The 25000-nt window shown below is 45.1% G+C and overlaps 2 protein-coding genes across 2 annotated transcripts in view; one reads left to right on the forward strand and one right to left on the reverse strand.

Moving 5' to 3' along the window:
* Positions 1–25000, reverse strand: part of LOC307037690 (plexin-A2-like) — a gene marked incomplete at both ends in the record, with an annotated part of 108752 nt that overhangs the window by 73963 nt on the left and 9789 nt on the right. Inside the window, 4 exon segments of the mRNA XM_079678747.1 lie at positions 634–739; positions 742–781; positions 3758–3881; positions 14318–14418. Coding sequence (XP_079534873.1) covers positions 634–739; positions 742–781; positions 3758–3881; positions 14318–14418 — 371 coding nt within the window.
* LOC307037691 (plexin-A2-like) overlaps positions 1–25000 on the forward strand; it is a gene marked incomplete at its 3' end in the record, with an annotated part of 137282 nt that overhangs the window by 48535 nt on the left and 63747 nt on the right. The gene's annotated exons all lie outside the window — the stretch shown is intronic.

The raw sequence follows: 25000 nt of genomic DNA on the forward strand, positions 1-25000 counted from the left end.
TTGAGGGCACTAATATGACGGTGGGGGGTCTCAGTCTGATCCTCCGTCAGCTCTAATGGAGATGAGCTGCAGAGCGACACACCTCACAGCCAGCAATCTGATCCTGGATCTGCGGGAGCTCGTCATGCAGATCGATGGAGATGTTTCAGAGATCAACAGTTAGCTCAGCTCAGCATGCAGACCCAGGGAGTCACGGCTCCTTTAGAGGCAGAGTTTAGACATTTAGAAGACCTTATCTAATCACCAACATCTCACCAGGGTAGTGAGACAACCCTCAAACATATTTTCCACCATAAGGCATTTGTAATCACAATTATAATGCTTTTTGAAAACTGTTATGCATTATATGTGATAATAAGTTACTACAAGTGGTCTTTTTTAGCTTTGAACACCGTTTAAAAAAATAAAAAAATATTATTGAGCTTATAAGTTAATAAGCAGATTTTGCTGCAGTATACTTTTGAAAGAACATCCATAACGTTCATCTGTGTGTGTGTGTGTGTGTGTGTGTGTGTGTGTGTGTGTGTGTGTGCGTGTGTGTGTGTGTGTGTGTGTGTGTGTGTGTGTGTGTGTGTGTGTGTGTGTGTGTGTGTGTGTGTGTGTGTGTGTGTGTGTGTGTTGTCTCCACCTTGCTCCAAGGGGATGAGCGGGACGTCCTTGGCGGCCGGAGACACGCAGAGGATCTGGTTCCGTCGACCGTTGCCCTCGACCTCCGTCAGGTTCCCGAAGGAGCAGCTGATCCGGCGGAGAGGTCGGGAACGTGGCTCACCTTCACCAGCAGCTGCAGAGCGACAGGAAACAGGGAAAACAGTGAGGATACCAAGCAAATGATTCCCAACATAAAGCCCTTATGTGTGTGAAATGTGTTTTTATAAATAAGCTAATCGTAATATTGAAGAGTTGATGATTTCATTTTGCTTCACCTGGATGTCAAAAATGTAATTCTCTGACTGTTGAACATTAATCAACGTGTTAGTTCCCTATAGATCGACAGCTGTTACTCTAAACGTTGTTGGCTCTGAATTGATGTTAGAGTTCATATGGTAATTGGATGGCTTATCTTAAAACTGTTAATATAAGGATCTTCCGAAAGTTGATCAAGTGTATACAAGGTCGGTTTAAAACACTGTTGAGCTCCAAATAGATAAAACTAACCCGTGGTAAAGCTGTCAAATCACTTTGCCAAGAAGTGCTGCTGTGTCTTCTACATGTTACCAACACCATAATAAAGAAAATAAGGCTGTGTTTAACGAGTGTCACGCTGAGGACGATGTATGCAGATGCACACGGAGGCGTTTGAAGTCGTTTCTCTGGAGAGCGGCGACTCTCAGCTGCTCGGCCTATTAATAAATGTTTCTGAGCGCAGGGTGTGTGTGATCCGACTCTCCAGCCAAGAGAGGCAGCCCGGATAATTATCAGCGTGGCATTTCACAGCTCGTTCCATTAGCTGTTATTTTTGGGCATGCCGTTTGAAGTTTCTCTTTGTTTTATCTGCCGCTCACTAAACGCCGCGGGGCTGCAGGGACGCAGCAGCTGAGCAGCTTAGCTTCGTTAGCCGCTAACCGGCGAGAGGATTTTTTTTCCCTCCTGCTGAGGAGCTCTCGTTCGCCTGTTTAACTTCTTCCACCGTGTTTGTGTTGCTGCCTCTGAGGTGTCTCAGAGCTGAGATTACTGCAATCACTGTCTTTTGTTTGGTGGAGAACTCCCAGAGTAACCGCTCACATTAATTAGCTCTCAACGCCGTGTCACATGTTTAGATAAACACTCAGGATCTGCTCAATAACACACAGGAAGTGGAAGTGTTAAGCCTCTGCTCTTTTTGTTCTCCTGTCCTCCCTGATGGGGGGTGTTTTTGCAGCCTATCAGCCTAATGGTGGCAGAGTTTTAATAAGTTCATTTGATGGTTTTCTGTGTTTTTATTTTCTCTCTCTCAGTGAAGAGGAGGAACCGTTGCAGAGAAAAAAGTCTGCTTCAGATGAGTCTGAGAGAGTTGCTAACAAGAGTCCAAATGAGACGACTAAATGTCATCGTGCCCAACATTAGCCTCCTTTAGCTTAGCGGAGGTGACGTGAAGTCATGTGACCGTGTTGTAGTTCCTTTATAGCCCAACATTAGCCACCTTTAGATTAGCGGTGGTGACGTGAAGTCATGTGACCGTGCTGTAGTTCCTTTATAGCCCAACATTAGCCACCTTTAGCTTAGAGGTGGTGACGTGAAGTCATGTGACCGTGTTGTAGTTCCTTTATAGCCCAACATTAGCCACATTTAGCTTAGCGGTGGTGACGTGAAGTCATGTGACCGTGCTGTAGTTCCTTTATAGCCCAACATTAGCCACCTTTAGCTTAGCGGTGGTGACGTGAAGTCATGTGACCGTGCTGTAGTTCCTTTATAGCCCAACATTAGCCACCTTTAGCTTAGCGGTGGTGACGTGAAGTCATGTGACCGTGCTGTAGTTCCTTTATAGCCCAACATTAGCCTCCTTTAGCTTAGCGGTGGTGACGTGAAGTCATGTGACCGTGCTGTAGTTCCTTTATAGCCCAACATTAGCCACCTTTAGCTTAGCGGTGGTGACGTGAAGTCATGTGACCGTGCTGTAGTTACTTTATAGCCCAACATTAGCCTCCTTTAGCTTAGCGGTGGTGACGTGAAGTCATGTGACCGTGCTGTAGTTCCTTTATAGCCAACATTAGCCACCTTTAGCTTAGCGTTGGTGACGTGAAGTCATGTGACCGTGCTGTAGTGAATATATGGAGATTTTCCTGCTGAAAAGAACTTGTAAGTATCATAAACGTGTTTTGGCAACAGAGACTAATTTTGTGCGACAATCCAAAATCACATGGAGAAACTGTTTGGCTTTTTGTGGAGGGAACAAGGAACATGTTGTTTTCAGGGTCAGCCTTCAAACTTCCTGATATCATCCCCAAAATGAAAGGAGATATGAATGTGCCTGTGCTGAATATCAATCCTGAGGTGTTGGTGTGCAATTTGTGTGCTGTAGTTATCTCTAAAGAGCTCGGCAGCATTTATAAAATATAAAAATAGGAGACTTTGATATGAGCATTTTCACATGGGATTATATATGCATGAATGAAAGGAGAGCAACATACATCTGCATATATAACATACCATAAGGAGATGATTGTACTGTAGCAGCAGCTCTAGATTATGGACCTCCATTTTTCCATGTAACAACAAAAGTGCACAGGTCTCGTCTTTACATATATGTTAAATTACAGAAAACGAAACTAGCTGAGGATAAGATAATAGGTTTTCCAAATAAGGAAACAAATATGTGTTTTGGATGAACTAACCTTTAAGAGTAAGGGTGTTTAAAGCGCTGAAAGTTGTGTGTGTGAGTGCGCAGAAGTTTCTCTGAAGCTCTTTCTGGAAACACTGCACTGTACTCCGCTGCACTCAGACAACTTTCACACCTACACACACACCCACACACACATGTCTTGGCACGCATATTGACTGCTTTGTACCGAGTGAACATATGCACACTGAAACGCCCCCGTGCCGCTCTTATGAACCTTCCCATCTAATGTTTATGCATCAAGCACAATCACAACGACTGCGAGCGTTTAAAATGTTCTGCCTCCGTACGTGGGAGGGCAATATGAAAATGAGAGCTCATTTTGCATTGTAATGTGTGAAAGTAGTGCCGGAGTTTTAGGGTGTTTTGTGTGTGTGTGTGTGTGTGTGTGTGTGTGTGTGTGTGTGTGTGTGTGTGTGTGTGTGTGTGTGTGTGACTCACAGGTACGCTGGGCTCTGACACGGCGATGCTGTCAGGGTACACAGAGGCCGTGACACACTGATCCAGAGCGGCGGCGAAGCGGTATGGCTCGTCAGCACGATCACACCGGCTCCTCTGAGAGCAGCTGAGAGAAAGAAAGACAAAGAGGGGTTACTTATATATGTATTTGTCAACAGGATCATAAAGAGGGGGATAAAGCAAGGCTATATGTGTTAGCATGGCCCTGAGAATAATAATGTGTTGCTAACAAGTGTCTAAATGAGATGACTAAACGCCATTAAGCCCAACATTAGCCACCTTTAGCTTAGCGGTGGTGACGTGAAGTCATGTGACCGTGCTGTAGTTCCTTTATAGCCCACCTTTAGCTTAGCGGTGGTCACGTGAAGTCATGTGACCGTGCTGTAGTTCCTTTCAAGCCCAACATTAGCTGCCTTTAGCTTAACGGTGGTGACATGAAGTCATGTGACCGTGCTGTCATACACATCATAAAGTGGTGTATATACGTGGAAATTATCCTGCTGAATTAACGTATAAGTATCATAAACGTTTGTTTGTCATTGAAACCAGGGAGATGCTGCCTTCAGGGTCTGACACAGAAATATGACGTCCCTTCAGCCCTTTGTGGTCACACAGTATATCAAGAACCTCACGACACCCCCACATCCCTCATTAAAGCGCCGCCACCTCCTCCCTCTTATTAAGAGTGTGTGTTCTCTCCACCCTCGTTCTGAGTGTGTCTGCTCTCTCAGCCTCTAATTGGACTGCGATGGGTCAGACGCTGTCCATGGTGCTGATGTGCCACTGGCTGCTCCCTGTGTGTGTGTGTGTGTGTGTGTGTGTGTGTGTGTGTGTGTGTGTGTGTGTGTGTGTGTGTGTGTGTGTGTGTGTGTGTCTGTTTGTGTGTCTGTTTGTGTGTATGTGTGTCCAAATCATGCCCCTTAACCACATACTCTCACACATCCTGACTCTGAGCTACATCTTCATCCACAGCTCCTACGTGCAATTATGTTGTCAGAAGTTCAAGCTGCATCCAGCAGACTCACATGAACAGGCACACACACACACACACACACACACACACACACACACACACACACACACACACACACACACACACACACACACACACACACACACACACACACACACACACACACACACACACACACACACACACACACACACACACACACACACACACACACACACACACACACACACACACACACACACAGTACTCCCTTGGGATCTGAGAGTAGTGTGAGTCTCCCACTGGGAAGGGGGGTGGGGGGGATCAATGCGGCAGGATTTATTTGTATACCTCTGTTTGAAAAATGATCACCTGGTTTCCCCTCATCGTTCACTATTTTACAAACTCTATATTGGAAATCTTGAAATCAAAATCAGTTAATTTGAGTTGAGTCTGTCTCGTAACTGTCAGTGTTCCTCAGGATATCTGAAATGACTAGGTTAGCTACGTTAGCTAGCTAGCTTACAGCAGATCTGCAGTGACATCAGAAGGAGTCATGTGATCACATTGTTCAAATAAGACCATCAAACATTTTAGGTAAGTTTCAAACAACAGAGACAGTTGTTCAGCTTTATCATCCTGAACGTCACCAAGCGCTCCGTCCCAGCTGTGTGCGTCACTCTTTAGTGTCCCCTGGTCTCCCAGCTGTGTGTGTCACTCTTTAGTGTCCCCTGGTCTCCCAGCTGTGTGCGTCACTCTTTAGTGTCCCCTGGTCTCCCAGCTGTGTGCGTCACTTTTTAGTGTCCCCTGGTCTCCCAGCTGTGTGCGTCACTCTTTAGTGTCCCCTGATCTCCCAGCTGTGTGCGTCACTTTTTTGTGTCCCCTGGTCTCCCAGCTGTGTGCGTCACATTTTAGTGTCCCCTGGTCTCCCAGCTGTGTGCATCACTTTTTAGTGTCCCCTGGTCTCCCAGCTGTGTGCGTCACTCTTTAGTGTCCCCTGGTCTCCCAGCTGTGTGCGCCACTCTTTAGTGTCCCCTGGTGTCCCAGCTGTGTGCGTCACTCTTTAGTGTCCCCTGGTGTCCCAGCTGTGTGCGTCACTCTTTAGTGTCCCCTGGTCTCCCAGCTGTGTGCGTCACTCTTTAGTGTCCCCTGGTGTCCCAGCTGTGTGCGTCACTCTTTAGTGTCCCCTGGTCTCCCAGCTGTGTGCGTCACTTTTTAGTGTCCCCTGGTCTCCCAGCTGTGTGCGTCACTTTTTAGTGTCCCCTGGTCTCCCAGCTGTGTGCGTCACTCTTTAGTGTCCCCTGGTCTCCCAGCTGTGTGCGTCACTCTTTAGTGTCCCCCGGTCTCCCAGCTGTGTGCGTCACTGTTTAGTGTCCCCTGGTCTCCCAGCTGTGTGCATCCCTCATTAGTGTCCTCTGGCCTCCCAGCTGTGTGCGTCACTTTTTTGTGTCCCCTATATGCCGTTACAGTTGAAAAACAGAATGTAAAATTAAAGCATTTTTCCTCTCTTAGTCTGTCTCCCCCTTTTGTCTCCCTCCCTCTTCCACAAGTTGAAATCAGCCCGCCTTTCTTCGCCGAGGCCTTTTTTTCTGTCTGTAATTTATTTTCTCCACACAATGGTGGCTGAAAATGACACTTAATGTGCTCTCAGGTGTTCTCCATGTTTTATGCATGTCCTTAGAAACATGGGCCGTCATTAACAGACAAAAAAAATAAAGATTGGCATTGATTTTCCTCACTGAGATGTTTCTAAAAATTCATTTGGGTGTGTTGGAGTGAGATGAGAGCGAGAGTAAGGGGGGGGGGGGTTGATAGGATGGCTGCTGTTGCCATGGTTTCAGGAGATGGTCATTATCTGTGTGTAGTTAGACGCTGACCCCTCATTAGCTGGAGAGTCGACTACATCCTGCTCCCTCCCTCCTGACCACCTCCCCCCTCCCCCCCGTCTGGCCTCGGCCTGTCACTCAGATGCTCCTGTGTTTGTGTTTCGTCTCATCTCAGTGTCAGAGGTGATATGCATGTTCAATTTATTAGAGACAAGCAACACAAACAACAACGGCCTCCCTGGAGAACGGCACAGAAACATGCTAGAGTGAACACACACAGTTACACACGTCCTCCATGTATACTCAAATACACACACATATGCACTTCCTCAACACACACACACACACACACACACACACACACACACACACACACACACACACACACACACACACACACACACACACACACACACACACACACACACACACACACACACACACACACACACATACTGACAAATGCATACAACAGGAGGTACGAGGGGTAGTGAAGAACTAAAAGCAACATGTTTAAAACACCAACCACAGAGGTGAACACACACACACACACACACACACACACACACACACACACACACACACACACACACACACACACACACACACACACACACACACACACACACACACACACACACACACACACACACACACACACACACACACACACACACACACACACACACACACACACTCTCATATAGTTTATGCAAAGCCAGTGTGTCAGTTGGAGAAATTGTGCGAGGAGAGGAGATAAAAAGATTTACAAAGAAGCCGTCGCTCAGAGCTCTGCAGGACGATAAAGCTTCACATGCGTGGGCCGAGCAGAGAGAGACAGCATCTCAAAACTCTCACACACACACACACACACACACACACACACACACACACACACACACACACACACACACACACACACACACACACACACACACACACACACACACACACACACACACACACACACACACACACACACACACACACACACACACACACACACACACACACACTGGGGTTTTTAGGATCATTAGCTGTATACTAAGTAGCTGCCCACTCACACTGCAGCAGTTTTTCATGCAGAGCGGCTCTATGTGCGAGGAATCTACGGAAATATTGATGCATGTTCCCGATCGATATCTCATTAGAAACGATTGTGAAGATGGATGCAGCTTCCCTCTGCAGCTAACTGTGCGTGTGCGTGTGCGTGTGCGTGTGTGTGTGTGTGTGTGTGTGTGTGTGTGTGTGTGTGTGTGTGTGTGTGATGAGTTGGCCGTTACACACACACTCTGACATCAACAATGGGCCTGAGCAGCCATTTACATCGCCGGGCTAATTGGTGTTGCCATTGGGAAATTAGAGCAGATTTGATGGTCGCTGTTTGACGTCATCCGGATGAACACGGAGGGAAAAAAAACGATGTAATTATAAAAAATCGCACCCAGGCGTCTGGATTCATCAAGACAAATTTGTTTTGAAGTATTAAACTAAATGTTGCATTCCTCCACGATGAATCCAAAAAGTCTCGATGAATTGAAGTAAATGAATGCGGTGATATTAAAACATCTGTTCACACACACGGTGCAGAACCATCCTCATGTATCCAGTTGATGCTGCACAACATCATGACTTTAAGCCAAACAACGAATACATTAAAACTCTTCTGACGAGCACAGTCCCTGAGCATCCCTGCACAAGTGTGAGTATCCCATGATGTGTTGTGAATAGTGCAGTTAAAGCAAAAAGTCATGTGTTTGTGCAGTAAAGAGGAAGGACTGGGAAAAGACTTGGTTACGAAGCATACGTAACAAAAGAGATCTAGTTCAAACTAAAATACATTGAATAACGAAATAACAATCCACTAATCGGAAGAAAACATAGAGGGGAAGGGTTTGGCTTCTTGGTCCGTCATGGAGGCATTTAAGTGAAACAACGTTTATTTAAGAATTCAGCGTAACACAGGGTTCGGGACTAGTAGACCGATGATCATTAAGCCTGAGTAGTTTCCCTTTAAGTTAAGTTAAGATCCCATGAGAACATTAGCACCCCTACACAACATACAGTAGATCTGTTAAAGATAGTGTGTGTGTGTGTGTGTGTGTGTGTGTGTGTGTGTGTGTGTGTGTGTGTGTGTGTGTGTGTGTGTGTGTGTGTGTGTGTGTCTGTGTCTGTGTCTGTGTCTGTGTCTGTCTGTGTGTGTATGTGTATGTGTGTGTGTGTGTGTGTGTGTGTGTGTGTGTGTGTGTGTGTGTGTGTGTGTGTGTGTCTGTGTGTGTGTGTGTGTGTGTGTGTATGTGTGTGTGTGTGTGTGTGTGTGTGTGTGTGTGTGTGTGTGTGTGTGTGTGTGTGTGTCTGTGTCTGTGTCTGTCTGTGTGTGTGTGTGTGTGTGTGTGTGTGTGTGTGTCGGCTCGTGCTGCTGACAAAGTGTTGTCACATAACGTGCTCCACAGCAGCCTGCCAAACAAACGCTGTGACAGCCTGTAAGCTCGTAACGCCGACTTGTGACGAGAGGACAGCTGTGAAGCGAGACACACACACACACACACACACACACACACACACACACACACACACACACACACACACACACACACACACACACACACACACACACACACACACACACACACACACACACACACACACACACACACACACACACACACACACACACACACACACAGGCTCGTGTGAGTCAGACACAGAGACAGCTAAAGTCCAGGATTTCACTGTAAGTCAATACAACGATGTTTCCAGCTGTCGTTGAACTCATGACCTTGGCACCGTATCGTCCGTCTGATCTCAGGACAGAATCATCAGAATCTCACCGTACCCTCCGTCGGGGGGGCCGTTTGGAGAAGCCTCTCTGGGCCTGATTACAGAGCTATCAGCTGAGAGACTGAAAGAGAGGATGCTGTTGTTGGCAGTCAGACGGAGGCTCGACTAACCGCTCACACGACGCAGAGTGAAGAGCGCTCGAGATGAAGGGCCGCAATCAAAACTCTGCCGGGTTTCGGTGGACCGATGAGCATCAAACACTCGTTCTTTTCTCTGCGAGCATTCAGAGGAGGCCGAGCAGCTGCCGGTAATTAAAGGACTTTCGAGTCTGAATCACAGGAAGAAGAAAGAGGGAGACGCCACTCCTGGACAGCTCTCCCTCTCCTCCTCCTCCTCCTCCTCATCATCACCATCATCACTGCAAACCAAGCAAATGTCCTTCTATGTTTCTAATTAGACAGCTTACAATGCTTCACTTCAATGAGGCACACATAAAGAAAGGGGGGGGGAGGGGAGTGTTTGGAGAAGAAGAAGAAGAAGAAGAAGAAGAAGAAGAGAGGATGGATATTGTGCATGGCAGCTGTATGGGGGGGGGCGGGGGGGGTGATCAAAGAGAGGAGTGTTTCTGTGTGGCAGGATAACCATCTAGGGAGGAAAAGGAGATTAGCTTGGATGCTAGCTCTGCATGCTAACATCAGGGTTGCATTGTTACAGTCACCTCTATGTGTTCATATTGTATGTGTGCATATGCTTACAGATACCATATGTATTTATTAAAACCATAAGCTGTATTTTATTTGACTGTCCTTGAATATTTGTTTAGTTTTGAGTTTGTATTCAGAGGTTTTAGAGGAATATAGTTGACTTATTCCTGCATTTACTTACACGTTGGCCACTTGCCTTGGAGGCTCCAAGGCTGGAAAGAGATTTCATTTGGGGTGCGTGACGAGGGGCTCTTCAGCAGAAGGGGGCGCAGCTGCTTTACCCCGACAGATACTTCCTTCTACTCTTGATTACATTCAGGGTAACTAACCCCTTCACTTTCACAGGTATTATATCAGTATGTAGTGTCTCTACTTTAAAGAGTCCTCTCCTGCTGATGTTCAGGTGTATATCAGTATGTAGTGTCTCTACTTTAAAGAGTCCTCTCCTGCTGATGTTCAGGTGTATATCAGTATGTAGTGTCTCTACTTTAAAGAGTTCTCTCCTGCTGATGTTCAGGTGTATATCAGTATGTAGTGTCTCTACTTTAAAGAGTCCTCTCCTGCTGATGTTCATGTGTATATCAGTATGTAGTGTCTCTACTTTAAAGAGTCCTCTCCTGCTGATGTTCAGGTGTATATCAGTATGTAGTGTCTCTACTTTAAAGAGTTCTCTCCTGCTGATGTTCAGGTGTATATCAGTATGTAGTGTCTCTACTTTAAAGAGTCCTCTCCTGCTGATGTTCAGGTGTATATCAGCATGTAGTTTCTCTACTTTAAAGAGTCCTCTCCTGCTGATGTTCAGGTGTATATCAGTATGTAGTGTCTCTACTTTAAAGAGTCCTCTCCTGCTGATGTTCAGGTGTATATCAGTATGTAGTGTCTCTACTTTAAAGAGTCCTCTCCTGCTGATGTTCAGGTTTATATCAGTATGTATTGTTTCTACTTTAAAGAGTCCTCTCCTGCTAATGTTCAGGTGTATATCAGTATGTAGTGTCTCTACTTTAAAGAGTCCTCTCCTGCTGATGTTCAGGTGTATATCAGTATGTAGTATCTCTACTTTAAAGAGTCCTCTCCTGCTAATGTTCAGGTGTATATCAGTATGTAGTGTCTCTACTTTAAAGAGTCCTCTCCTGCTGATGTTCAGGTGTATATCAGTATGTAGTGTCTCTACTTTAAAGAGTTCTCTCCTGCTGATGTTCAGGTGCATATCAGTATGTAGTGTCTCTACTTTAAAGAGTCCTCTCCTGCTGATGTTCAGGTGCATATCAGTATGTAGTGTCTCTACTGGGACATGTCTCCATGCTTTAATGTTCAAAAAGCTTTTTATTTTTCTCATACTGTCTGTACTGCAGCACCTCTTTTCACCCTCTGTCTGAAACCAGAGCCCAGTCTGCTCTGATTGGTTAGCTGGCCGGCTCTGTTGTGATTGGTCAACCACTCAAAGATGTCCCAACCCATAAACACCATTTAACACACAACAGGAGAGGGAATACCCTAAAAGCAGAATGAGGCCTCTCTCAACTTCTTTCATGTGCCCCTGGTTTATCAAATGCAAATTGATTTGAAGTTCTCCTCCTCTCTGCAGTAACTCACAGGGCTCATTGCCGGGTCAGGAGGGGGGATGGGGGGTAGTGGGTTGGATAGGGGGGGCTTTAGGAGCAGACAGGTGGCTCGGGGGGGGGGGGGGGGGGCGGCTGTATGCAGAGAGCAGATGGCTGATCTGAAGCGAATCGGGGTGCTGACCTTTTCCTCCCTGTGGTACAGTACAGAGGTCCACACAGTGATGGTGCATGGACACAACAATCCAAACCTACATGCACACACACACGGTCAGACACACACACACACACGGTCAGAAACACACACGGTCAGACACACACATGGTCAGACACACACACACACACACGGTCAGACACACACACACACACGGTCAGAGACACACACACACACACGGTCAGACACACACACGGTCAGAGACACACACACACGGTCAGACACACACACACACACGGTCAGACATACACACATACACACACACACACACACACACACACGGTCAGACATACACACACACACACACACACACACACACACACACACGGTCAGATAAACACACACACCTTCAGAGACACACACACACGGTCAAGCACAAGCACAATAAACACACACACACGGTCAGAAACACGGTCAGAAACAAGCACAACAAACACACACACAAACACACACACACGGTCAGACACACGGTCAGAAACACGGTCAGAAACAAGCACAACAAACACACACACAAACACACACACACACACACATACACACACGGTCAGACACACACATACGGTCAGAAACAAGCACAACAACACACACACAAACACACACAGTCAGACAAACACACTCATGGTCACACACACACACGGTCAGACACAAGCACACACACACACACACACACACACGGTCAGGCACAAGCACAACAAACACACACACACACACACACACGGTCACACACACACACGGTCAGACACAAGCACACACACACACACACACACACAATTCACATAACCACCGGTAAGCTGAATGCGGCTAATGTTTGGCTATAAAGGAACTAAAATCACATTCAGAAAACCATTGCAGAGGAACAGGAAGTTGTAAAATGCTGAGTTATTTCCTATCGCTTTAGGACTCACTCCTGCACCACCCGACTGCTTGGACACACTTCCAACAGCATCCTGGCAAGAAGCTGCATTTCCACACCTGCTCATAACCAATCAGGTTTCCTCTACATATCTCTTACACACTAACAGCTTCATCCTGCAAACTGCTTAAAAACAAATCACCCTCTTGCTCATTCCTGTTGTAACCTGCATTGCTTCCCACCTCACCTGCACACAAGCATATGATTAAGAGCTTAGCACGGAGGCTAGCGTGGTGCTAAACGCTCGGGGTGTGAAGGCACGCTGGCTGCAGAGAACACAGAGCCCTTCTCCTCCGCCACATGCTGAATTACCTTGTCGCTAGGCAATTATTTGTTCTGTCCCGGCTTTTTGGAGTGATGTAAATTACTTTAAGTGCACTTTGCAGGGCCCGCCATCACGATAATGATGATTGCGGCGGGGCTGTGACACACACAAATATTCAGCTATACCTTTAGAAGCGCCCGGCGGTAAGTGGGGGAGTCCCAAAAAACATTAGAAGAAGAAGAAGAAGAAGAAGAAGAAGCTCAGACTGATGAGAGCTGAAGAAACAAAGAGACGGTCTCTTTTAGCACACACACACACACACACACACACACACACACACACACACACACACACACACACACACACACACACACACACACACACACACACACACACACACACACACACACACACACACACACACACACACACACACACACACACACACACACACACACACACACACACACACACACACAGCTCAGTTTCCAGGTGAACGTCACATGAAATGAATACGCATGTTCTTTGAAAGCTCGTTCATTGATTTCCTCTCCCGTCTGGCTTTCTAGACGTTGTTCCTGCTGCAGTCGCTCTTCAGCTCCAGCAGGTGTCACTCATGGTTCCTATGCTTATCATCATACTCAGATCCACGCAGGAGAGTCTTTTCGCTCTGTTCTTGGTGTCAGTTCCTGTTAAAGTCAAAGTGAGAGCGCTGGACCGTCCCCTGTCCTCAAACTCTATTTCATACGCGGGATAGAAATTCAGAAAAAACGATTCAGAACCAGTTTGTGTATGTAGTTTTTCTGACGTGCAAAATCATTTGGGATGTTCTTTCTGTGGACGCTTTAACTTCTAAGGATAAATACTGTGACTTTTTAAGGCAAGGCAAGGCAAGGTTATTTATAGGCAATTCAAAGTGCTTGACAAAAAATGAAAGCCATTAAGAAAATGGCATTTCAAATCAGTCATTAAAAGGAAAAGTTAATGAAATAAACGTTAAAGGTTTTTATGCTTGGTAATGTGCACCCGGTCTCTGAAAGGAGAGGAGAATGGGCTCTCTTCTCTGTGCTTTGTGTGAGGGCATTTGGGGTGCATTTTGTAAGATGTCTAACAACAACAACAACATCAACAACAACAGCATGAAGTGAAAAAAGATACGCTGTTACTGCAGGAGGACTCTCAGGGTGACAGAAAAAATGCCACCTGCAAAATACTTGAGACGCAATCTGGTCCCTTAGCAAAGGAGCCAGTCATTTCAATCAGCAGAAAGAAGTCCGGTCCATTGAATGTCAGCATGTGCATAACACACATTATAAGGGGGTACTCACATGTTGTGCAGCACACACCAGCCGCAGTGAGGGTCTCCGGAGCTCAGACACTCCCCACAGGTCCCGTACTGCTCACAGGACTCGATGGGAACCTGCGTCACCTGGAAACACAAGAGAGGGTCCGACCGGTCAGCAGGGGGAACACACACATCACAAGATACACACATATTAGTGTGTGTGTGTGTGTGTGTGTGTGTGTGTGTGTGTGTGTGTGTGTGTGTGTGTGTGTGTGTGTGTGTGTGTGTGTGTGTGTGTGTGTGTGTTATAGGGATGCTCAGTCAGTCACACATCAAAAGACAATTGGACAAGTATTTCTTTGTCCATGTTTAATAAATAACGTCTTTTTGAAATGACGTAATGAAACTATAACTTCGACCATATCAACATGTGGTATAGTGATAAGGAAAAACAGACTGAAATGTAGATGAACAAATACAGTACCCTCTCCCTGTTTCTACACACACACACGAACAGACACACACACAGACACACACACACACACACACACACGAACAGACAGACACACACACACACACACACACACACACACACACACACACACACACACACACACACACACACACACACTGACTGTTCTTGAGGACAACTGGAGGAAAGGAAGTAGACGTTGAATAAAAGACTCGATCATAAAAATGAAATGTCTTTGTAGTAATATGTTAACAATTATTAATGCAACTTGTGATCAAAAAAGTATATCTGTTCTTTTCTTAATTCCCCTTCGGTACGAAGACAATGTTAATGTTATATGTTGACCCAGTGTGGCGTGATGCCTCCACGGTGTGTGAGACGTCAGCTGCACAACAACTGTTTCATTTGTGTTGATCCAGAGAAGCAGCTGTTTCTCTGCATCAATACACTCCTGTCTGCAGCAGGACATCTGTACAGCTGCACACACACCCCCCCCCCCCCCCCCCCCACACACACACACACACACACACACACACACACACACACACACACACACACACACACACACACACACACACACACACACACACACACACACACACACACACACACACACACACACACACACACACACACACACACACACACACACACACACACACATTGAAGAAGTGACAGACGCTACTAAAAAGTAAGCGTGACGGGGATCTTTTATGACGTTTGCAACCATATCGAAGTCATCTGCTCCTTCATTTCAGAGGCTCCAGATTCTTAGAATGCTTAGAAATTCTTAGAAATTGTTTTCATTTAATCACTGCAGCATAATAATAATAAAAGTTGTATTATTTGCGACACTGTACGTTGTTTTTTGGTTAAGAGGAAAGAAGAACTCAATATTCGTATTTCAAAGTTGAACTTGTGGAAAGTCTCAACAGCAGGGAAAGTGTTAGCTTACACACACGCACACGCACGCACGCACGCACGCACGCACACACGCACACACACACACACACACACACACACACACACACACACACTCTAATCAAACACACACTAATCCTCACACGGCGGTTAAACTACAAACTTTAAATACAGAGCAAACAACCTTTTTACACAAATACAGGGCGGGGGATTTAGAGAACATGAAGAAGAAAACACAACTCCTGAGTGTGTGTGCCAGCTGGTACAGGACACACACTCATCCTTCTGTCAGTTATACATGAGGGTGTGTGTGTGTGTGTGTGTGTGTGTGTGTGTGTGTGTGTGTGTGTGTGTGTGTGTGTGTGTGTGTGTGTGTGTGTGTGTGTGTGTGTGTGTGTGTGGGTGCAAGACAAGGTTCTGCTCAGCCACATGGCCCTCAGTCTGTCTGTGCGATTGGGAGGTCAGTGTGTGTGTGCTTGTGTGTGTGTGTGTGTGTGTGTGTGTGTGTGTGTGTGTGTGTGTGTGTGTGTGTGTGTGAGAGAGAGAGTGTGTGGGTCCCAGGATGTCACTATGTCAGCATGAGTTTGAATACACACTCCCCTACAAACGCTACATGCATTATGAGCAGAAGCAAAACACTTTTTTTTTTTCAGAATGTTCTCTGTCCTTTTTTTATTTTTATTTCTGCCAATCTCCTGGTAGAATATTGCCAGCGGCTTTCCAAACCTCAGACAGATCAATACCTCGTACTGTCTGGGAGTGGATGATTGGAGCAAAAACACCTTTTTTAAAAAGTGTTTCTAAAACTTGGAGCAAACCGCCCACAGCTGGCTGATATTAATTGCTGTCAGCACCACGGGCTGGAATTAACTGTCAGGCGGAGGAGATAACAGCTGGGTGTCCATCAAAGCACTTTCTTTATTGCAATGAATCAAATTAAAAATTAAAAGCGCTGACAGCTACATTTGTAGCTAATGCATGGACTATGAAAAGCTGCCGTTGGCAAAAAAAGAAAGAGACTGTGTTTCGGTTTCGGAAGAGAAAATGCTAGTCATATTCTAAGATTTAGATAAAAAGCCAATAGTGAAGAACAATTAATCGAAATGTTACTGAAATATCAAAATGGACGAGTGCTCTGTATTAAAGGCTTTAGTAAGGTTAACACAAGCTGAAGAGATTTTAATGTTTTGTTCTGCGACATATCAGTAAATACCCCACTGGTGGATTTAAATGGTTGCTAACAAGTGTCTAAATGAGACGACTAAACATCATCACACCCAACATTAGCTACCTTTAGCTTAGCGGTGGTGACGTGAAGTCATGTGACCGTGCTGTAGTTCCTTTATAGCCCAACATTAGCCACCTTTAGCTTAGCGGTGGTGACGTGAAGTCATGTGACCGTGCTGTAGTTCCTTTATAGTCCAACATTAGCCTCCTTTAGCTTAGCGGTGGTGACGTGAAGTCATGTGACCGTGCTGTAGTTCCTTTATAGCCCAACATTAGCCACCTTTAGCTTAGCGGTGGTGACGTGAAGTCATGTGACCGTGCTGTAGTTCCTTTATAGCCCAACATTAGCCGCCTTTAGCTTAGTGATGGTGACGTGAAGTCATGTGACCGTGCTGTAGTTCCTTTATAGCCCAACATTAGCCGCCTTTAGCTTAGTGATGGTGACGTGAAGTCATGTGACCGTGCTGTAGTTCCTTTATAGCCCAACATTAGCCACCTTTAGCTTAGTGATGGTGACGTGAAGTCATGTGACCGTGCTGTAGTTCCTTTATAGCCCAACATTAGCCGCCTTTAGCTTAGCGGTGGTGACGTGAAGTCATGTGACCGTGCTGTAGTTCCTTTATAGCCCAACATTAGCCACCTTTAGCTTAGCGGTGGTGACGTGAAGTCATGTGACCGTGCTGTAGTTCCTTTATAGTTCCTTTTGATAAAGCAGAAAATTGCAAGCAGCTATTGTCTGCGATCACAGGATATAGTCTTGTTAGATGTGCCAAGAGTAAGGACTGTCTTAGGTAAGACAGCTTTTATGTGCGCAGCTCCACTTGCTTGGAACAGTCTACAGGCAAAATTGAAATTGAGCATTTTTATTTCTTTGAATGTATTTAAGGCATGTCTAAATGAAATGCTTTCTGACACTCTGGGTATTTGTAAATGTTGAATATGTAAATATGATATCCTCTGTTGTTTGTATGTTGTTTTTATGTTTCATGTGGAACTAAATGATGCAGGTCTCCCTTGTAAATGAGATCGATGATCTCAAGGGACTAATCTGTCTAAATAAAGGTTTGAAATGAAATGAAATGAAATAGCCCAACATTAGCCACCTTTAGCTTAGCGGTGGTGACGTGAAGTCATGTGACCGTGCTGTAGTTCCTTTATAGCCCAACATTAGGGTAAACATAAACGTTTGAGATTATTTTCTGCAATAATCCAAAATGACATGGAGAAATCCCATAGAATGTTAGTGGAGGGAAACAGGGAGATGCTGCCTTCAGGGACAGCCTCGATAAAATAGTCCCCTCCACAAATTACTAAATTCTCGATAACGCTCCACCTGTGGGAGAAGTGACGCTAGTGAAGGGGATCTTTTATGACGTTTGCAACCGGGTCGAAGTCATCTGCTCCTTAATTTCAGAGGCTTCAGATTCTTAACATTTATGAGATTAAAATGTGTCAAACTAGTAAAACCGTGTTTAAAAATGAAATCACCGCAGCATAATAATAAAAGGTTATATTATGTGCGACACTGAAAGTTGTTTTTTGGTTAAGATGAAAGAAGAACTCAATTAGTGTATCAAAATTAAACTTGTGGAAAGTATCAACAGCAGGGAAAAACACGCACACGCACACGCACACACACACACACACACACACACACACACACACACACACACACACACACACACACACACACACACACACACACACACACACACACACACACACACACACACACACACTTATTGGGTCTATCGGAGGCAGCTGGTGGAGTGTTGAAGTGAGCTGTCACAGGAAACATCAGAGCACACGGTCAGCCTGAGGCCTCTGTTGGAAATGATGATTTTTAAGAATGCTGTATAAAGCGAGATGGAGAGTAGATGACCAGTCACAAGCTGCCATGTGATCATGGATCCATTGTCTATCGATGACAGAGTTATCTCATGACTGAGCATGTGTAATCTGACTGATGAGTTTGAGCGGTTGCAATCGAGATAACTAGCTCTCTGTAAAGATTAAAAACTCTCGCCCTTTGTCCAGATAGTGCTTTCTGAGCACCAGTGTCTTTTTGCAATTCAATCCAAAGAGATGACATTTCGTTGCATGTGGATTCCTCGTTTTTTTCCTAAATTAGAAAGGCATTGCTGACGTCACCGTGGAAACTGGAGAAACACGCTTGTTTTTGGCTGTGTCCTCCCTGCAGCTAGAGAGCCTCGGGACAAAGCCAGCCTTGGACGGTCTCTCCTCCACGGACACTGTTAGATTAACCTCCACACACTCTCTGTTTGTGTGTGTGTGTGTGTGTGTGTGTGTGTGTGTGTGTGTGTGTGTGTGTGTGTGTGTGTGTGTGTGTGTGTGTGTGTGTGTGTGTGTGTGTGTGTGTGTGTGTGGCTGCAGGACAAACAGGTGGCGTGTTGTAATGAGTTGCAGACAGGGGGGGCACATCAGCAGCAGAAGCAACGCCTGATGACAAACATGAAGCCCTCCATGAGTGATACGTGGAAACAAGTCTCTGAATCCCGCTATTTTATTAATAATAATAATAATAATAATAATAATAATAATATTAATAATACATTACATTTATAAAGCGCTTTTCCTGGTGCTCAAAGCGCTTATTGTCTTACGCACAAAGCTACAGTTAGCTATGACGATGAAACTCTTCTGACCTGAGCTCATCCAACAATGCAACATATATAATAAAATACAAAAATAAAAAATGGTGGGAGAAGTTTATATACATGTAAATAGAATATGATATACAAGAACAGAATATGAAATTAAATAATGTACGTTAAAAGGAAATTAAATACGGTTTATTGCGGTGATAACTATTTATATTTCACATGAGGGTGAAAGTGTGGAGGAAAACTTTCTCTGAGGCTTAAAAGGGTTACAGTGTGGAGACAGCTGCCAGCAGGGGGGGGGGGGCAGACAGACAGATAAACACAGACAGGAGGGGGGAGAGTGAGGTACACAGGAATACAAACACACCTGAGGAGGCGAGCAGCACAGATTAGGAGATAAAGAGTGTGTGTATGATGTACTGTGTGTGTGTGTGTGTGTGTGTGTGTGTGTGTGTGTGTGTGTGTGTGTGTGTGTGTGTGTGTGTGTGTGTGTGTGTGTGTGTGTGTGTGTGTGTGTGTGTGTGTGTGTGTGTGTCTGTGTGTGTGAGGCATTGATGTTTAGAGCAGTGGAGGTGAGAGAGGGGTGAGGAGGGGGGCGGGTCACAGCAGCTGTTGCCCAGCACACGCTACAGTCACTCAAAACAGCAGGACTGCACACTGAAGTGCCTTCTCCCACTGTGTGTGAGTGTGTGTGTGTGTGTGTGTGTGTGTGTGTGTGTGCGTGTGTGTGTGTGTGTGTGTGTGTGTGTGTGTGTGTGTGTGTGTGTGTGTGGAGGCACATGGTCATGCTGGATGTGTTGATTGTTGTTTCCATGCTTTAACTAGTATTATGATTAATTATAAAAAGAATGATATTAATTTAAGAAAAATGTAACACAAAAATATATTACATTAAAACCTAGAAAATATAAATAAATAAATAAATAAATAAAATAATAAATACCACCACTAATAATAAAAAAGCTTTATATAGCACTTTCCATTAAACACAAGAGGATGAATTAAGCCAGGGAATAAATACGATAAATAAATAAAGACAAACATTTTATAGAAACAATTAAATAAAAATAAGAAATATCCCCAAAAATTATAATTCAAAAATATAATTTGAAAATTATAAACAAAGACAATTTAATAATATTAATAATTCCCCAAAAGACATATCACATGATAAAAATAATAAAGACCAATTGGATCTCTCTCTCTCTCTCTCTCTCTCTCTCTCTCTCTCTCTCTCTCTCTCTCTCTCTCTCTCTCTGCTGACCTGAGTCACTGTGAGTGTTGTCGGTGAGGAGTGCTGTGCTCGGCTAAATGAATGCTAATAAAATTCCTGCTGAAGATGACCTTAGCGGGGGGTTATTCAGCCGGAGAGGCTACAGTGGAGTCGCACTGTGGAGTGACAGGCGGGAGGTTAAAACAACAGCTTCCTCCCTTTCAAAAGGCTCACGCTGAAAAGGCTTCAGCCTCCATTATTACTGCAGACCCTCCACTAAAGGAGGGGCCGCTTCTATGACACACACTGGCCCCTTTAGCTCAGGATTGAGGCGTTAGTACTAAGGCTGCAACTATAGCAACAATTATCATTATTTATTAACCTGCAAGTTATTTTCTAGAGCAATTCATTTGTTCTGAAAATTTCAGAAAATAGTGAGAAACGTCCATCATAACTCATTAAAGAGGACATATGATGCTCAGGGCAGTATGTAGTGTCTCTACTTTAAAGAGTCCTCTCCTGCTGATGTTCAGGTGTATATCAGTATGTAGTGTCTCTACTTTAAAGAGTCCTCTCCTGCTGATGTTCAGGTGTATATCAGTATGTAGTGTCCCTACTTTGAAGAGTCCTCTCCTGCTGATGTTCAGGTGTATATCAGTATGTAGTGTCTCTACTTTAAAGAGTCCTCTCCTGCTGATGTTCAGGTGTATATCAGTATGTAGTGTCTCTACTTTAAAGAGTCCTCTCCTGCTGATGTTCAGGTGTATATCAGTATGTAGTGTCTCTACTTTAAAGAGTCCTCTCCTGCTGATTTTCAGGTGTATATCAGTATGTAGTGTCTCTACTTTAAAGAGTCCTCTCCTGCTGATGTTCAGGTGTATATCAGTATGTAGTGTCTCTACTTTAAAGAATCCTCTCCTGCTGATGTTCAGGTGTATATCAGTATGTAGTGTCTCTACTTTAAAGAGTCCTCTCCTGCTGATTTTCAGGTGTATATCAGTATGTAGTGTCTCTACTTTAAAGAGTCCTCTCCTGCTGATGTTCAGGTGTATATCAGTATGTAGTGTCTCTACTTTAAAGAGTCCTCTCCTGCTGATGCTCAGGTGTATATCAGTATGTAGTGTCTCTACTTTAAAGAGTTCTCTCCTGCTGATGTTCAGGTGTATATCAGTATGTAGTGTCTCTACTTTAAAGAGTCCTCTCCTGCTGATGTTCAGGTGTATATCAGTATGTAGTGTCTCTACTTTAAAGAGTCCTCTCCTGCTAATGTTCAGATGTATATCAGTATGTAGTGTCTCTACTTTAAAGAGTCCTCTCCTGCTGATGTTCAGGTGTATATCAGTATGTAGTGTCTCTACTTTAAAGAGTCCTCTCCTGCTGATGTTCAGGTGTATATCAGCCTGCTCTGATTGGTTAACTGACCGGCTCTGTTGTGATTGGTCAACCGCCTAGAGATGTCCCGGTCCTTAGCCTATCACGTACAACATGTTAAAGTGGTTGCCAATAGGAGCGTGAGTGTCACAAAGTGATGTCACTATGTTCGGGAAGTAAACAAAAGAGTCCAAGGACAAACTACAGGGAATGGAAGAATGAATTTAAGGATAAATAGTTGATCAACATAGTTTGAGATGATTGCTTCGACCAGCTGCCTCGTCTCCTTTAAAGCACTCAGTAATGCATCGTAGGTCATACCAAGGTCAACCTCACCACAAAACAATACTTTCTTTTATAGATATGACGGTCGATACCAGAACATAATCCCCATTTTCTACGGTTATTTCTGGCCACCTGTTAATGGGAACATTTCAGCTCCTCTGAGACCCAGACGTCATGTGATCAGACACAAATAATAAAAGGAGTTGGCCAATGAAGGGATGAGAGAGGACAGTGAGTGGAAGCGGACCGTTGTGTTCTCTGCAGGGCCAGATGTGCCTCGCCCCGCTGAGCGGCAGAAAGCCCAGCGTCACCAGTATATTCACAGGAAGCTTCTTTCGTTTTTTGGAGGCTGTTTCCAAGGCAACAGGCCTGGCTCTGACCTCAGGACCCCCCCCCCCCCCTCCTTAAAACACACACACACATACATATATACACACACACCACCACAGCCCCCCCTAACTTTAGAAACCCTCAGTGCCGCACGGTAAACAGCTGGCACCTCTGGGACTTCCTGCCACCTACACCTCACACACACACACACACACACACACACACACACACACACACACACACACACACACACACACACACACACACACACACACACACACACACACACACACACACACACACACACACACACACACACACACACACACACACACACACACACACACACACACACACACACACACACACACACACACACACACACACACACACACACACACACACACACAATCCATTTTTAATGAGAGCTAGCCAGGCTACCACGTCACTGGAATGAGGCACATCGATCATGAACACAATACCAATTCCAGCAGAGAGAAAGAGAGTGAGGGAAAGTATAGGAGGGGTGTGTGTGTGTGTGTGTGTGTGTGTGTGTGTGTGTGTGTGTGTGTGTGTGTGTGTGTGTGTGTGTGTGTGTGTGTGTGTGTGTGTGTTAGAGCAGGCTTAATGACAAAGGAAACAAAAGCAGAGCAAACACTGACTGCAGGATGAATGAAAGCAGTAATATCTACATGCCTCTGGCTCTGCCCCCCGCTGGTTAGCATCTATGCTAACGGTGAAGCTGTTTCCCTGAGCGGACTCTCCTTAATCTGTTCTGTAATCCCACTGAGGCTCTTCCTGAGGACATCTTCCCCTCTATCCGCTCCCCCAAAATCCTCCTACTGTGTTCTCTGAGTCCTGAACAAATCTGCTCTGTGGTGTTCCGGCGTTTTGACATCCTCTCACAAGTAACAGTATTCTCTTATAGTAACACATACTCAGCGCTGCATTAAAAACAACGGGTCAATTTCCATCATGGCGTTTGTTTGTTTGATGTTTGATGTTCGATGGGCCAATAAAGATCCCATTCAACTCTGGAGGTGATACAGATCACAGGGCAGACACACCGATTACCTTTCTCGCTGCGAGACAGAGCGTTTGTGCTGAATTACTGTAATCTCGGAAGTCAGAAACACAAAACAGATATGCAGTTATTTGCAGGAACAAGAGGATGAACAGGTGCCTGATAACGACCAAAAACATTTCCATTATGAGAAGCAGCTTTTGAAACGATGCAAACACAAAAATCTTCACCAACTTGACTACAGATGTGCATTTACAACAAGCGCTGCTAATGTAATCACAACCAAAACTGTCTCCAGGGGACACTTGAAGGTCATGCACACTGCTTGGTATATGCTTGTTTATGGATAACGATGTCATTGCATTTAGGGGAGAATGACCTTAAATGTATGTTTTTCGGGCTGTATTGTGATCGCATGATTTACACTAACCTAGCTTTGTTGTTAGCCAGGCAATTCAACATACTTACAATTAGTTATAAGATGGGTTCAAAGCAAACTTTAATGCAGTTGCACCAACTGCCAGGAGTGAGGTACAAACGACTTTTCTATGTGTTTTTTGCAGCCTGTCAGCGGTCCGATTATCGATATCCATTTCCAGACTGGCGGGCCTTAAGGAGGTGAGAGGTTCTGTTGAAGTGCTGCGGCTGGTCCAGAGATAATCAGCCTCCAGACTCACACCAATCACTGCCAGCGTGATTAAAGACCGGCGTGTGTGTGTGTGTGTGTGTGTGCGAGTGTGTGAGTGTGTGTGTGTGAGAGAGACTGTGAGTGAGTATGTGTGTGTGTGAGACTGTGTGTGTGTGTGTGTGTGTGTGTGTGTGTGTGTGTGTGTGTGTGTGTGTGTGTGTGTGTGTGTGTGTGTGTGTGTGTGTGTGTGTGTGTGTGTTGTGTGTGTGTGTGTGTGTGTGTGAGAGAGAGACTGAGTGAGTATGTGTCTGTGTGAAACTGTGAGTGTGTGTGTGTGTGTGTGAGTGTGTGTGTGAGTGTGTGTGTGTGTGTGTGTAGCCTAGCATTACTATACTTGTGGGGACATAAATCTGTTTACACAGTCACGTGTGGGGACTCGCCTCCCTCATGGGGACAAAATGGGTTTCATTCATTTTAGGGTGAAGACTTGGTTAGGTTTAGGATTAGGGTTAGGCATGTAAGTCAATGTAATGTCCCCTGAAGTGATGAATACATGGTGTGTGTGTGTGCGTGTGCGTGCGTGTGCGTGTGCGTGCGTGTGCGTGTGCGTGTGTGTGTGTGTGTGTTTGTG

Source organism: Notothenia rossii (assembly GCF_949606895.1).
Source record: "Notothenia rossii genome assembly, chromosome: 4".
Classification (NCBI taxonomy): Eukaryota; Metazoa; Chordata; class Actinopteri; order Perciformes; family Nototheniidae; genus Notothenia; species Notothenia rossii.